We start from the raw sequence: 12,908 nt of genomic DNA, 5'->3' as shown, positions 1-12,908 counted from the left end.
TCAAATCATATATACTATTGCCTGTGCCCTTGAGCAAGGCACTTTAAGCCCCCACAAGAGCTCCCTGGGTGCCCAGTGTGTCTTTTGGAGGGGTTGGGTTAAAAGCTCAAGTCAAATTTCGGGTTGGAGCTTGTGTGCAATTGACCAGTAAAGTGATCTTAATCTTACACGTCCATAGAAAAACAAACGTTTTTGAGCAGCAGCCCTATTCTGGGAAATGCAGTCATATTTATAAAATTCTAGCAGCGTTTGGCATCTGGAAGACTACAAGTCCCTACAATACACAACGCAGTCGCAGACTGGTGGGAATGGCTTATTTCAATGCTGTCTGTGGGACATTGAATGACTTTTAACAGAGCTGGTGGATAGCTGCTCCATTATTTTATCTCTCTAGAAAGGTGTCAATTTAGCTTGAACATGGAGGCTCTAATCCCCGTTATAAACAAGCTTCAAGATGTCTTCAATACGGTGGGAGCAGACATAATACAGCTGCCGCAGATAGCAGTCGTTGGAACCCAGGTGAAATCCTTCCCCTTAGTTGTCAAAAATGGGCTATGCTGCTAGGCTCTTCACATGACCCTGAAAGATAGCTACATAGCTAGCTACATGCGTTGCTATCTATCCAGCTATTTTGTGTTCGAGGTTTTCATTATGTTCGGGCAAAACATCAGGATTGCTGAAAATGAGCCATTGAACTGGAGCGTGGTGCTGTTAAAAATACACCTCTTTCTATTCTGCTTGTGCACGAGTCAGTTGGGTGGCTATTATTGGTGTGCATGTGTTAACAGACAGCTGGAATGTTCCATTTGACCCGGGCAAAGCCTGCTTTTTGGCAGCAGCCATTATGAGGAACACCTGTCAATTACTGTAGGACAATTTTTAGATCATCTTCATTATCAGTTCTCCTAAAGTCAGGTCACCACCACCTTATGTGCCATATTATTTTGTAACACTGCTGTTCTCAGATCTGTCCTTATGTGATAGCTGTTAACCCAACTCCATGATGTGACATAATGTGATGCCTGTCTCCAGAGCAGTGGGAAGAGCTCTGTGTTGGAGAGCCTGGTTGGCAAGGACATGCTGCCCCGTGGGACAGGTGTAGTGACCCGCCGGCCACTCATCCTACAGCTAGTCCATGTGGATCCTGGAGATGGCAGGAAAATGAAAGATGAGAATGGTACGTAGTCCTACCTGGGATGGAACACCACCATATGTGAGCACACTGACTGACCACTAACAACCGTGTGTGCGTGTGTGTGTGCGTGCGTGCGTGATTCCCCATTCTGTATTTTCAGGCCACTTTGTGTCATTGTTTCTGACCTGCCACCCATGTTATAGTTTTGCAACCCTTCAGACCAATTGTACCATTTCATACCTCATCTAGTCGTGAAACTCAGAAGATCACACGCTTGCTACTGTATCATGTTAAACCCAGAGGGAGCTGTTTTTTGCAATAACCACATTGTTGAAAATAGGAGCTGAAACTTCCTCTTTCTCAGACTGCAGACCCCACAACATGGACAAACGCATAACAATGTATACCTGCCTCCCTTGACCGTTATTAGGGACCTGTAGAACAGACCACACCTGAACATGTAGTCTATCTAGGGTTATTCCTTCAATGATTGTGATCATAGAGATGCTATTGATATAGTATTCTAATCTATGATTGTGATCCTGTGTGGCTCAGTTGGAAGAGCGTTGTACTTGCAAAGCAAAGAGTTGTGGGTTCGATTCCCACTGGGGCTGCCCATAATGTCAAATGTATGCACGCATGACTGTAAGCTGCTTTGGATTAAAGTGTCAGCTAAATGGCATGTAGGACACATTATATTATTGATAGCGCTCCCGTATTCCATTACCTTATTTTGTGTATCTAAACCGTGTGTTATTGTATTCCACAGGCGTGGAAGGAGATGAATGGGGCAAGTTCTTACACACCAAAAACAAGGTATGACTTATCTCAAGCATTGATACGTGTTGCTACTCATGATATTCTGTTTTCTGTGTTTTCTGTGTTGTACATGAACAAAGCTGGTCTTTTCAGATCTACCCAGACTTCAGTGAAATCAGGCAGGAAATCGAAAATGAAACGGAAAGAATTTCCGGTATTAACAAGGTAAGATCTCCGTCACATCATATGTCCCTAACAATTTCAACAAAGCTAGTCATTGTTTGTCATTGTATTTCCTATAGGGGATCAGCGATGAGCCTATTCACTTGAAGATTTTCTCTCCTAATGTGGTGAACCTCACTCTGGTGGATCTACCCGGCATCACCAAGGTAACAGTGACTGGAGATGGAGATGAACTGTACTAAGTGTCTGCTCTGCATAGGAGAACCTAGAAGCCTAGCAGACATGCAGGGCAACTGAAACCTTGGCTGGAGCTTGATACACTAAAAGACTCCGTCGTCTGTCACTCCTCTGTGTTTGTGCCCCCCCCCAACCCTACAGGTCCCAGTGGGCGACCAGCCCCAAGACATAGAGGTGCAGATTAGAGAGCTGATCCTGAAGCACATCTCCAACCCCAACTCCATCATCCTGGCTGTGACCGCTGCCAACACAGACATGGCCACCTCAGAGGCCCTCAAAGTGGCCCGTGAGGTCGATCCCGACGGTCAGTACTGGGTTTGACTTTTTTCCCGCATATCTAGTTGATGGGAACAGTTTGGATGTCAGGGTTTTGACCCGCCTTTCAGTTTTGACATCAATGTAAAAGGGCTATAATGCTCATTTTCATCCACAGTGTTTGGGCAGCCACTTATCTCTCTCTGCTACTGGTAAAAGTGTATGGTGTGTACAGTATGTTGTGTTGGACTCATTTCTGTAGTCTGTTGTTGTGTACAGGCAGGAGGACACTGGCGGTGGTGACCAAGCTGGACTTGATGGACGCTGGTACTGATGCTATGGACGCCCTGCTGGGCCGGGTCATCCCTGTCAAACTGGGCCTCATCGGAGTGGTCAACAGGTCTGGCTTTATACTCTACTGTAGCACGTTACACTCACTCCCAAAAGTATCCTGTACTCTACCTTACCTAAAAGTCAACATTAGCTGAAATCGGTCTTGTGCTACACGTCTCTGTCTGTTTCACGCAGGAGTCAGTTGGACATCAACAATAAGAAGTCGGTGAGCGATGCCATCCGAGATGAACATGCTTTCCTGCAGAAGAAGTATCCCTCTCTCGCTAATCGAAATGGAACCAAGTATCTGTCCAGGACTCTGAACAGGTGAGAATGTTATTGTTCCCTCCATACTGCAGTTTAGTATGTGTATTACATAAGCACATCAGGAATGGTAGTAGCAACTACAGTAGTGACTTCTAACAACACTTGCCAGGAAATGTTCTTAACTCTGATCAGCCAATAAATCACAAAGTGCAGCCTACTTTATCTAATGGAACTTTGAGATCTCAGATATGGTGCCCATGAAATTACCACTACTATAATGGAATTCTGTCATAGGAATTTCAAGGTGAACAAAAGAGAAGAGCAGTCACGGATCAAGGCAATCAAAAAATCTAACCGATTTATTACAAGTTGAGGCAGGAAGACTCCTCCAGCACAGAAGCAGAGAAAATGTCTAACTGGTCATCACTAAGAAGGTCCTTACAGTGCATTCTAAAATATTCAGAAACGTAGACATTTTCCACATTTTGTTACGTTACAGCCTTATTCTAAAATTGATCTACACACAATACCACATTACAATTTATTTTTGCTAATTTATAAAAATAAAAAAACACATTTACACACAGTAGGTATTCAGACCCTTTACTCAGTACTTTGGCAGCTATTACAGCCTCAGGTCTTCTTGGGTATGATGCTACAAGCTTGGTACACATGCATTTGGGAAGTTTCTCCCATTTCTTCTATGCTGATCCTCTCAAGCTCTGTCAGGTTGAATGGGGAGCGTCGCTGCACAGCTACAGTGCCTTGCGAAAGTATTCGGCCCCCTTGAACTTTGCGACCTTTTGCCACATTTCAGGCTTCAAACATAAAGATATAAAACTGTATTTTTTTTGTGAAGAATCAACAACAAGTGGGACACAATCATGAAGTGGAACGACATTTATTGGATATTTCAAACGTTTTTAATAAATCAAAAACAGAAAAATTGGGCGTGCAAAATTATTCAGCCCCCTTAAGTTAATACTTTGTAGCGCCACCTTTTGCTGCGATTACAGCTGGAAGTCGCTTGGGGTATGTCTCTATCAGTTTTGCACATCGAGAGACTGAAGTTTTTTCCCATTCCTCCTTGCAAAACAGCTCGAGCTCAGTGAGGTTGGATGGAGAGCATTTGTGAACAGCAGTTTTCAGGTCTTTCCACAGATTCTCGATTGGATTCAGGTCTGGACTTTGACTTGGCCATTCTAACACCTGGAATGTTTATTTTTGAACCATTCCATTGTAGATTTTGCTTTATGTTTTGGATCATTGTCTTGTTGGAAGAAAAATCTCCGTCCCAGTCTCAGGTCTTTTGCAGACTCCATCAGGTTTTCTTCCAGAATGGTCCTGTATTTGGCTCCATCCATCTTCCCATCAATTTTAACCATCTTCCCTGTCCCTGCTGAAGAAAAGCAGGCCCAAACCATGATGCTGCCACCACCATGTTTGACAGTGGGGATGGTGTGTTCAGCTGTGTTGCTTTTACGCCAAACATAACGTTTTGCATTGTTGCCAAAAAGTTCAATTTTGGTTTCATCTGACCAGAGCACCTTCTTCCACATGTTTGGTGTGTCTCCCAGGTGGCTTGTGGCAAACTTTAAACGACAATTTTTATGGATATCTTTAAGAAATGGCTTTCTTCTTGCCACTCTTCCATAAAGGCCAGATTTGTGCAATATATGACTGATTGTTGTCCTATGGACAGAGTCTCCCACCTCAGCTGTAGATCTCTGCTGTTCATCCAGAGTGATCATGGGCCTCTTGGCTGCATCTCTGATCAGTCTTCTCCTTGTATGAGCTGAAAGTTTAGAGGGACGGCCAGGTCTTGGTAGATTTGCAGTGGTCTGATACTCCTTCCATTTCAATATTATCGCTTGCACAGTGCTCCTTGGGATGTTTAAAGCTTGGGAATTTTTTTTGTATCCAAATCCGGCTTTAAACTTCTTCACAACAGTATCTCGGACCTGCCTGGTGTGTTCCTTGTTCTTCATGATGCTCTCTGCGCTTTTAACGGACCTCTGAGACTATCACAGTGCAGGTGCATTTATACGGAGACTTGATTACACACAGGTGGATTGTATTTATCATCATTAGTCATTTAGGTCAACATTGGATCATTCAGAGATCCTCACTGAACTTCTGGAGAGAGTTTGCTGCACTGAAAGTAAAGGGGCTGAATAATTTTGCACGCCCAATTTTTCAGTTTTTGATTTGTTAAAAAAGTTTGAAATATCCAATAAATCTCGTTCCACTTCATGATTGTGTCCCACTTGTTGTTGATTCTTCACAAAAAAATACAGTTTTATATCTTTATGTTTGAAGCCTGAAATGTGGCAAAAGGTCGCAAAGTTCAAGGGGGCCGAATACTTTCGCAAGGCACTGTATTTTCAGGTCTCTCCAGAGATGTTCAAGTCCGGGCTCTGGCTGGGCCAGTGAAGGACATTCAGAGACTTATCCCGAAGCCACTCTTGCATTTTCTTGGCTGTGTGCTTAGGGTCGTTGTCCTGTTGAAAGATGAACCTTCGCCCCAGTCTGAGGTCCTGAGCGCTCTGGAGCAGGTTTTCATCAAAGATCTCTCTGTACTTTGCTCCGTTAATCTTTCCCTCGATCCTGACTAGTCTCCCAGTCCCTGCCACTGAAAAACATCCCCACAGCATGATGCTGCCACCACCATGCTTCACCGTAGGAATTGTGCCAGGTTTCCTCCAGACTTGACGCTTTGCATTCAGGCCAAAGAGTTCAATCTTGGTTTCATCAGACCAGAGAATCCTGTTTCTCATGGTCTGAGAGTTCATTAGGTGCCTTTTGGCAAACTCCAAGCATGCTGTCATGTGCCTTTTACTGAGGAGTGGCTTCCGTCTGGCCACTACCATAAAGGCCTGATTGGTCGAGTGCTGCAGAGATGGTTGTCTTTCTGAAAGGTTCTCCCATCTCCACAGAGGAACTCTGGTGCTCTGTCAGAGTGATCATGGGGTTCTTGTTCACCTCCCTGACCAAGGCACTCCTCCCCCGATTGCTCAGTTTGACTTTGGGCGGCCAGCTCTAGGAAGAGTATTGGTGGTTCCAAACTTCTTCCATTTAAGAATGATTGAGGCCACTGTGTTCTTAGGGACCTTCAATGCTGCAGACATTTTTTGGTACCCTTCCCCAGATCTGTGCCTCAACACAATCCTGTCTCTGAGCTCTTTGGACAATTCCAAAAATATGGCTTGGTTTTTGCTCTGACATGCACTGTCAACTGTGGGACCTGATGTAGACAGGTGTGCGCCTTTTCAAATCATGTCCAATCAATTGAATTTACCACAGGTGGACTCCAATCAAGTTGTAGAAACATCTCAAGAATGATCAATGGAAACAGGATGCACTTGAGTTCCATTTCGAGTCTCTTAGCAAAGGGTCTGAATACTTAACCGTATGTAAATATTTTTGTATATTTTTTTTTCTCAAAAAAAAACCGCTTTGTCATTATGGGGTATTGTGTGTAGATTGATAATGAGAAAAAAAATGATGTCATCCATTTTAGAATAAGGCTGTATGTAACGTAACAAAATGTGGAAAAAGTCAAGGGGTATGAATACTTTCCGAATGCACTGTATAACCTAATCAGCTGACAACTGTTCTGTAAACACCAGTCAAGAGACTTGTAGGAAATCAAAACAAAAGGCCAGTGACTTTGTCAGCTGCTACAGAATCACACATTGTTCACAGACAATACAATAATAATCACTGTGTCCTCGGTCCTTGTACCTCCAGTCTAGCGTCAATCACTATCAACAGATATGAGTTTAATCCATAACATTCAGCATCGAGTCTAGTGACCATCAACCCGAGTGTCACAAACAGAACACTGGAAATCATGTGTATTACAGAAAGGTAAATGTCACACTTAATTAAACATGAACTTTATTCATCTTAAATATTCTCATTACAGTAACCTACTGTATCTATTGAAACTTCAAGGTCTCAGATACTGTGCCCATAGAATTAGAACTATTAGATTGGAATTGCCATTCAAGTGCCATTCAAATCAATGTTCTGTGATTCTATTTCTCCTGTCCCTGCTAGGTTACTGATGCACCACATCAGAGACTGTCTACCGGAGCTGAAAACGCGTATCAACGTGCTGGCGGCCCAGTACCAGTCTCTGTTGAGCAGCTACGGCCAGCCCGTTGAGGACCAGAATGCCACCCTTCTGCAGCTCATAACCAAATTCGCTGCAGAGTACTGCCACACTATCGAGGGCACTGCCAAGTACATTGAGACGGCCGAGCTGTGAGTAGTAGTACCGTCTCTATTCCACAAGGTGGTGCTGATGTCTGGGCAAAATGCCTGTGAAAACCCAGATGCACTTTTTTTTTTACCTTTTAACTAGGCAAGTCAGTTAAGAACAAATTCTTATTTTCAATGACCGCCTAGGAACAGTGGGTTAACAGAACGACAGATTTTTACCTTGTCAGCTCGGGGATTCGATCTTGCAACCTTTCGGTTACTAGTCCAACGCTCTAACCACTAGGCTACCTGCCTCCCCTACACTTCATGTAGTAGTACCTGTATTATGAAATGCTTGAGATGAGTTTGAGTGTTGGCACTATTACTTTGATTCAAAGTAGCACATCATGTTTGTCACACCCTGTCAACTTGATCTATCCTCTTGTTTTGCAGATGCGGTGGTGCCAGAATCTGTTACATATTTCACGAGACTTTTGGGCGAACATTAGAGTCAGTGGATCCCCTAGGAGGACTCAACACCATAGACATCCTGACCGCCATCAGGAACGCCACTGTGAGTAGAAGTTCTGAGACCTTCTTCTTCTCTCCTTCTAACAACAGTATTGGCCAAAGAGTGGGCATACCTTCAAACTGGGGAATGAATAAACAGTAATCGGTGTCTTCCTATCATCGCTACTTTGTCGGAACAACACACGGTACATGTCTGTCTCTACTCTAATTTCTCTCTCTCTCGCTCTCTCCCTCTTTCATTCTCTCTCTAGGGCCCTCGCCCGTCTCTGTTTGTGCCCGAGGTGTCGTTTGAGCTGCTGGTGAAGAAGCAGGTGAAGAGACTGGAGGAGCCCAGCCTGCGCTGTGTAGAGCTGGTCCATGAGGAGATGCAGAGGATCATCCAACACTGCAGCAACTACAGCACACAGGTAGACACTGTGCGCGCACACACACACAGACACGCACAACACACGCACAGTCTTGTATAACTAACCTTGTGGGAACACACAATTCAGTCCCGTTCAAAATACTATTTTCTCATAAACCTAACCCTTAACCTAACCATAACCCTAAACCTAGCCTAGCTCCTAACCCTAAACTTAATTCTCACCTTAACCCTAAACCACATATAAATAGCATTTAACCTTGTGGGGACCAACAAAATGTCCCCAGTTGGTCATCTTTTTGTTTGTTTACTATTCTTGTGGGAACATCTAGTCCCCACAAGTATAGTTAAACACACACACACCTGATACCTGTGTTTTCCATAGGAGTTGTTGAGATTTCCAAAGCTCCATGACGCCATAGTAGAAGTGGTCACCTCTCTGCTCAGGAAAAGGCTGCCTATCACCAATGAGATGGTAAATTTAGGTTCAAACGGTTTAATGTGCATGTGGGTTATTTGTATGCCGATTGTATCGCATCACATACAACTCTCTTACTCCAGGTGCATAATCTGGTGGCCATAGAGCTGGCCTACATCAACACCAAACACCCTGACTTTGCTGATGCCTGTGGGGTCATGAACAACAACATAGAGGTGACAGCTCATTACCGTTTCTCTTGACATGAATTCTGTATAATAATAGTTGTGTGATGTAATAATAATATGATAATGTACACTACCAGTCAAAAGTTTGGACACACCTACTCATTCAAGGGTTTTTCTTTATTTTTACTATTTTCTACATTGTAGAATAATAGTGGAGACATCAAAACTATGAAGTAACACATATGGAATCATGTAGTAACCAACAAAGTGTTAAACTCTGTCCTTTGGTCAGGAGTCCAAATTTGAGGTTTTTGGTTCCAACAGCCAGGTCTTTGTGAGACGCGGTGTGGGTGAACAGATGATCTCTGCATGTGTGGTTCCCACCCATTCCATATGTGCTATTTCATAGTTTTGATGTCTTCACTTTTTTATTCTACAATGTACAAATAAATAGTACAAAATAATAGTACAAATAAAGAAAAACCCTTGAAGGAGTAGGTGTTCTAAAACTTTTGACGGGTAGTGTATGTCATTTAGTAGACGCTTTAGGCCAAAGCGACTTAGTCATGCGTGCATACATTTTACAGATGGGAGGTACCGGGAATCAACTGAGCAAAAGAGGACATTGTGTGTTGTAAAAGTGATGTAACTTTCCTCCTTGCTGTCTGTGTCCTGTAGGAGTCGAGGAGAAACAGAATGAGAGAGCTGCCCGCTGCCGTCCCCAGGGATAAGGTAACTAACTATCCACCGTACTTTGAATCACTTCGATAATACTCGAAACAAAATGGCTCCCATGCTCAATCTCTCCAGCTCTCTTTAATCGCAATGTAATACCAATTGTCCCTGGTCTTTTCTTCTTTACCTCTCCTGACTTCACAAGTCCCTTCTCATTCCTCCTCTCCTCTCTTCCTCTTAGTCAGTAGTTAATGGTCCAGTCGGCCAGCCTCCCATTCCTACCCAGCCCCCTGCCTCTGTGGACGCGGAGGGTGCCAAGGTGGGGCATGGGTGTGGGCATGCTCCGTACTTCCTGCTGTGCTCTGCTCTGTGTGCTCAGTCTGCTCCCCAGCACTCATGCCCTCTCTTAACAATGTCCTCTCTGCCTTCTCCCTCTCTGTGCGTTTGAGCTTGGCTCTGACTTAAATAGATTGGTTTGCGTTGTGGTTCTGCAACTTGTGGTACAAGATGCTGTAAAAACGGCTTTACATCTGATTGTTTGTGTTGTGTGTAACCTCAGCCTCCCGGAGCAGGGCCCCAGGGGGACCAGGAGGGGACAGGGAACTGGAGAGGCATGCTGAAGAAAGGGGACGAGGGGGCCCCCGGCTCTGGCCCCGCCAGCCCCCATAAGGGCCTTGCCGTCAACCTGCTGGACGTGGTGAGCAAATAATAAAGTTATTTGATTTCAAAATGCTGTGTGTTGCCCATCAGTGATTGGCTGATGCTTCTCCCGCAGCCCGTTCCCGTTGCCAGGAAGTTGTCTTCTCGGGAGCAGCGTGACTGTGAGGTCATCGAGAGACTCATCAAGTCTTACTTTCTCATCGTCCGGAAAAACATCCAAGACAGGTGCATGTGTTTTCTGACACCGTCCCTCTCTTTTTGGGAAAGAGGATACCTAGTCAGTTGCCCAACTGAATGCATTGAACCGAAATGTGTCTTCTGCATTTAACCCAACCCCAGATAGGGATTGTGGATGCCTTAATTGACATCCACGGTGTCCGGGGAGCAGTTGTTGTTTGGGGTTAACTGGCTTGCTCAAAGGCAGAGCGGCAGATTCTTTTTTTCACCTTGCCAGCTCAGGGATTCGAACCAGCGACCTTTCGGTTACTGGCTCAATGCTCTTAACCGCTAGGTTGCTTGCCACCCGTTGTATTTCTGCGCAGTGTTGAAGTCTAGAGATATTTGCTCCCATTAGGCCAGCAGCTCAGATTTCTCCCTCCTCTCTTTCTCCCTTCCTCCCTCCTCTGTCCTGTAGCGTGCCTAAGGCAGTGATGCACTTCCTGGTGAACCATGTGAAGGACAGTCTGCAGAGTGAGCTGGTGGGTCAGCTCTATAAGTCTAGTCTTCTCAACGACCTGCTCACTGAGTCTGAGGACATGGCCCAGAGACGCAAGGAGGCTGCAGACATGCTAGAGGTTGGTACCTTGACCATGAACAGTGAGGTTTGACATGCACCCAAACATTGGTACAGGAAGTAGATCAAAAAAGCAACAACTAAAGGTAGCACTTCGATATTATATTATTCAGAACAAGCTTCATAGTCAAGTGTATCTCATTGTGTGTCTACAGGCTCTGCAGAAGGCCAGTCAGGTCATTGCTGAGATCAGAGAGACTCATCTGTGGTAAGGAGGAGAATTCCACTGAAGTCAATCTGCAATCTACTAATCATGTCTGGAAGACAGAAGGTGTGTGTCTGCTTATCATGTCCGGAAGACTTGTGATTTGCCAATGTGAAATGGCACTGTTGTGGTTCACGTAAGTGTGTTGATTGAAACATGGTACTGGCTCACAGCTATGTTAAGGCTAAATACATATCATCGCTCAGCTGTATAAGAAACTGATACCTCATTAAGGCATATCTGTACTGTGTAATTATAACCAATAATGTTTATTATTATTATTTAGTTTAATTTTTTTATTTAACCTTTATTTAACTAGGCAAGTCAGTTAAGAACAAATTCTTATTTATAATGGAGGCCTACCCCGGCCAAACCCGGACGACGCTGGGCCAGTTGTGTGCCGCCCTGTGTGACTCCCAATCACGGCCGGATGTGATGCATCCTGGATTCGAAGCAGGTACTGCAGTGACGCCTCTTTCACTGTTTGAAGGCAAAACCTGTCCTATCTTCAGCTGTCTGAGTGTAACACAACAGGGAGAGATTGATGAATTGTCCTTTCTTCTAACCTAAATCAAAGCTGAAACTCTAACCTCAGTTTCACACCCTAGCCTTCAACTGGAGAATATATAATTTGTGTAAATATTCTCCAGTTCACATACATTTGATACTGCCATCCCACATTGTTTATGAAAATGTATAACACAACAAAATATACTGTAAGCCTAAATATATTTTATTTATTAAATGTATTTAAGTTATAATGTCAAAAGCACTGGTACCGCTTTCTATGTCATTTTATGTTTACAATGTGCAGGCAATATGTGGTGCATCCCTTACGGGGAGAAAAGCACATGAATTTCACGTGATCTTGTGTGATTTTTTAAGTGAAGTTTAATGTGATAACGTGACAACATATGAAGCAACGTGATAACATGAAGCTACACGTCACAACAGTTGAGCACATGTGAAAACATGTTAAATAAATGTGACATGAGGATGCAACATGTTTGCGTGTGAAAGTGTAATTGAAAATATTTTTGCCTTTTTAGAAAAGGCATAATTGACATTCAAATTAAACAGTTCCGGTTTGTTCCGGAGACGTCCCCGAGAACGCTATTGTGTTTTTTGTTGTTGTTGAAGTGAAGTGAAGGCGCTTACATTAAAGGACAGTATGCTGACTACTTGGGAATCAACCTCACTTGGGATTTGAACTCACAACTTCTTGGTTGTTGTCAGCTGTTTGTGCTGCACCACCAGGTCTGTGGACCTAAAGGAGATTGATTATTCATACAATGAGTATACCAAACATTAGGAACACCTTCCTGATATTGAGTTGCAGTTTGCCTTTTTGCCCTCAGGACAGCCTCAATTCATCGGGGAATGAACTCCACAAGGTGTCAAGCGTTCCACAGTGATGCTGGCCCATGTTGACGCCAATGCTTCCCACAGTGGCGTCAAGTTGGCTGGGTGTCCTTTGGGTGGTGGACCATTCTTGATACAGGCAGGAAACGGTTGAGTGTGGAAAAACCCAGCAGGGTTGCAGTTCTTGACACAAACCTGTCCGCTTGGCACCTACTATCACACTGTTCAAAAGCACTTACATTTTTCCTCTTTCACATTCACCCTCTGAATGGCACACATAACACAATCCAAGTTTCAATTGTCTCAAGGCTTAAAAATCCTTCTTTAGCCTGTCTCC

General features: G+C 44.0%; 1 protein-coding gene across 4 annotated transcripts; it reads left to right on the top strand.

Annotated features, from left to right (window-relative positions):
• Positions 1-30: 30 nt before the first annotated feature.
• Positions 31-12,390, top strand: LOC110500222 (dynamin-1-like protein). 4 transcript variants are annotated; one of them, XM_021577460.3, is made up of 19 exons: positions 31-519; positions 1,033-1,177; positions 1,905-1,951; positions 2,048-2,119; positions 2,197-2,283; positions 2,456-2,618; positions 2,849-2,969; positions 3,098-3,229; positions 7,232-7,438; positions 7,829-7,949; positions 8,158-8,313; positions 8,656-8,745; positions 8,832-8,924; positions 9,555-9,608; positions 9,793-9,870; positions 10,111-10,248; positions 10,327-10,436; positions 10,846-11,005; positions 11,160-12,390. In XM_021577460.3, exons 1-19 carry the CDS (start codon positions 418-420, stop codon positions 11,214-11,216), a joined length of 2,133 nt encoding a protein of 710 aa, XP_021433135.1. In that variant the 5' UTR covers positions 31-417; the 3' UTR covers positions 11,217-12,390. The 4 variants fall into 4 exon arrangements, with proteins under 4 accessions (XP_021433135.1, XP_021433137.1, XP_090070354.1 ...); XM_021577462.3 differs by lacking the exon at positions 9,793-9,870; XM_090214228.1 differs by lacking the exons at positions 31-519; positions 1,033-1,177; positions 1,905-1,951; ... (3 more) ...; positions 2,849-2,969; positions 3,098-3,229 and adding an exon at positions 6,920-7,039.
• Positions 12,391-12,908: the final 518 nt, after the last annotated feature.

This window comes from Oncorhynchus mykiss, chromosome 21, assembly GCF_057628025.1.
Source record: "Oncorhynchus mykiss isolate SJ-2025 chromosome 21, ASM5762802v1, whole genome shotgun sequence".
NCBI lineage: Eukaryota > Metazoa > Chordata > Actinopteri > Salmoniformes > Salmonidae > Oncorhynchus > Oncorhynchus mykiss.
Note: the sequence above shows the minus strand (reverse complement) of the source record. Positions and strands in the feature narration are given on the sequence as shown.

What these genes read in the sequence shown, in the direction of transcription:
- LOC110500222 (XM_021577460.3), top strand. Translation starts at nt 418, where the DNA reads ATGGAGGCTCTAATCCCCGTTATAAACAAGCTTCAAGATGTCTTCAAT. An exon ending in ATCTACCCGGCATCACCAAG is followed by an intron (nt 2,284 to 2,455) that starts GTAACAGTGACT and finishes CCAACCCTACAG; the next exon opens with GTCCCAGTGGGCGACCAGCC. An exon ending in TCATGAACAACAACATAGAG is followed by an intron (nt 8,925 to 9,554) that starts GTGACAGCTCAT and finishes TGTGTCCTGTAG; the next exon opens with GAGTCGAGGAGAAACAGAAT.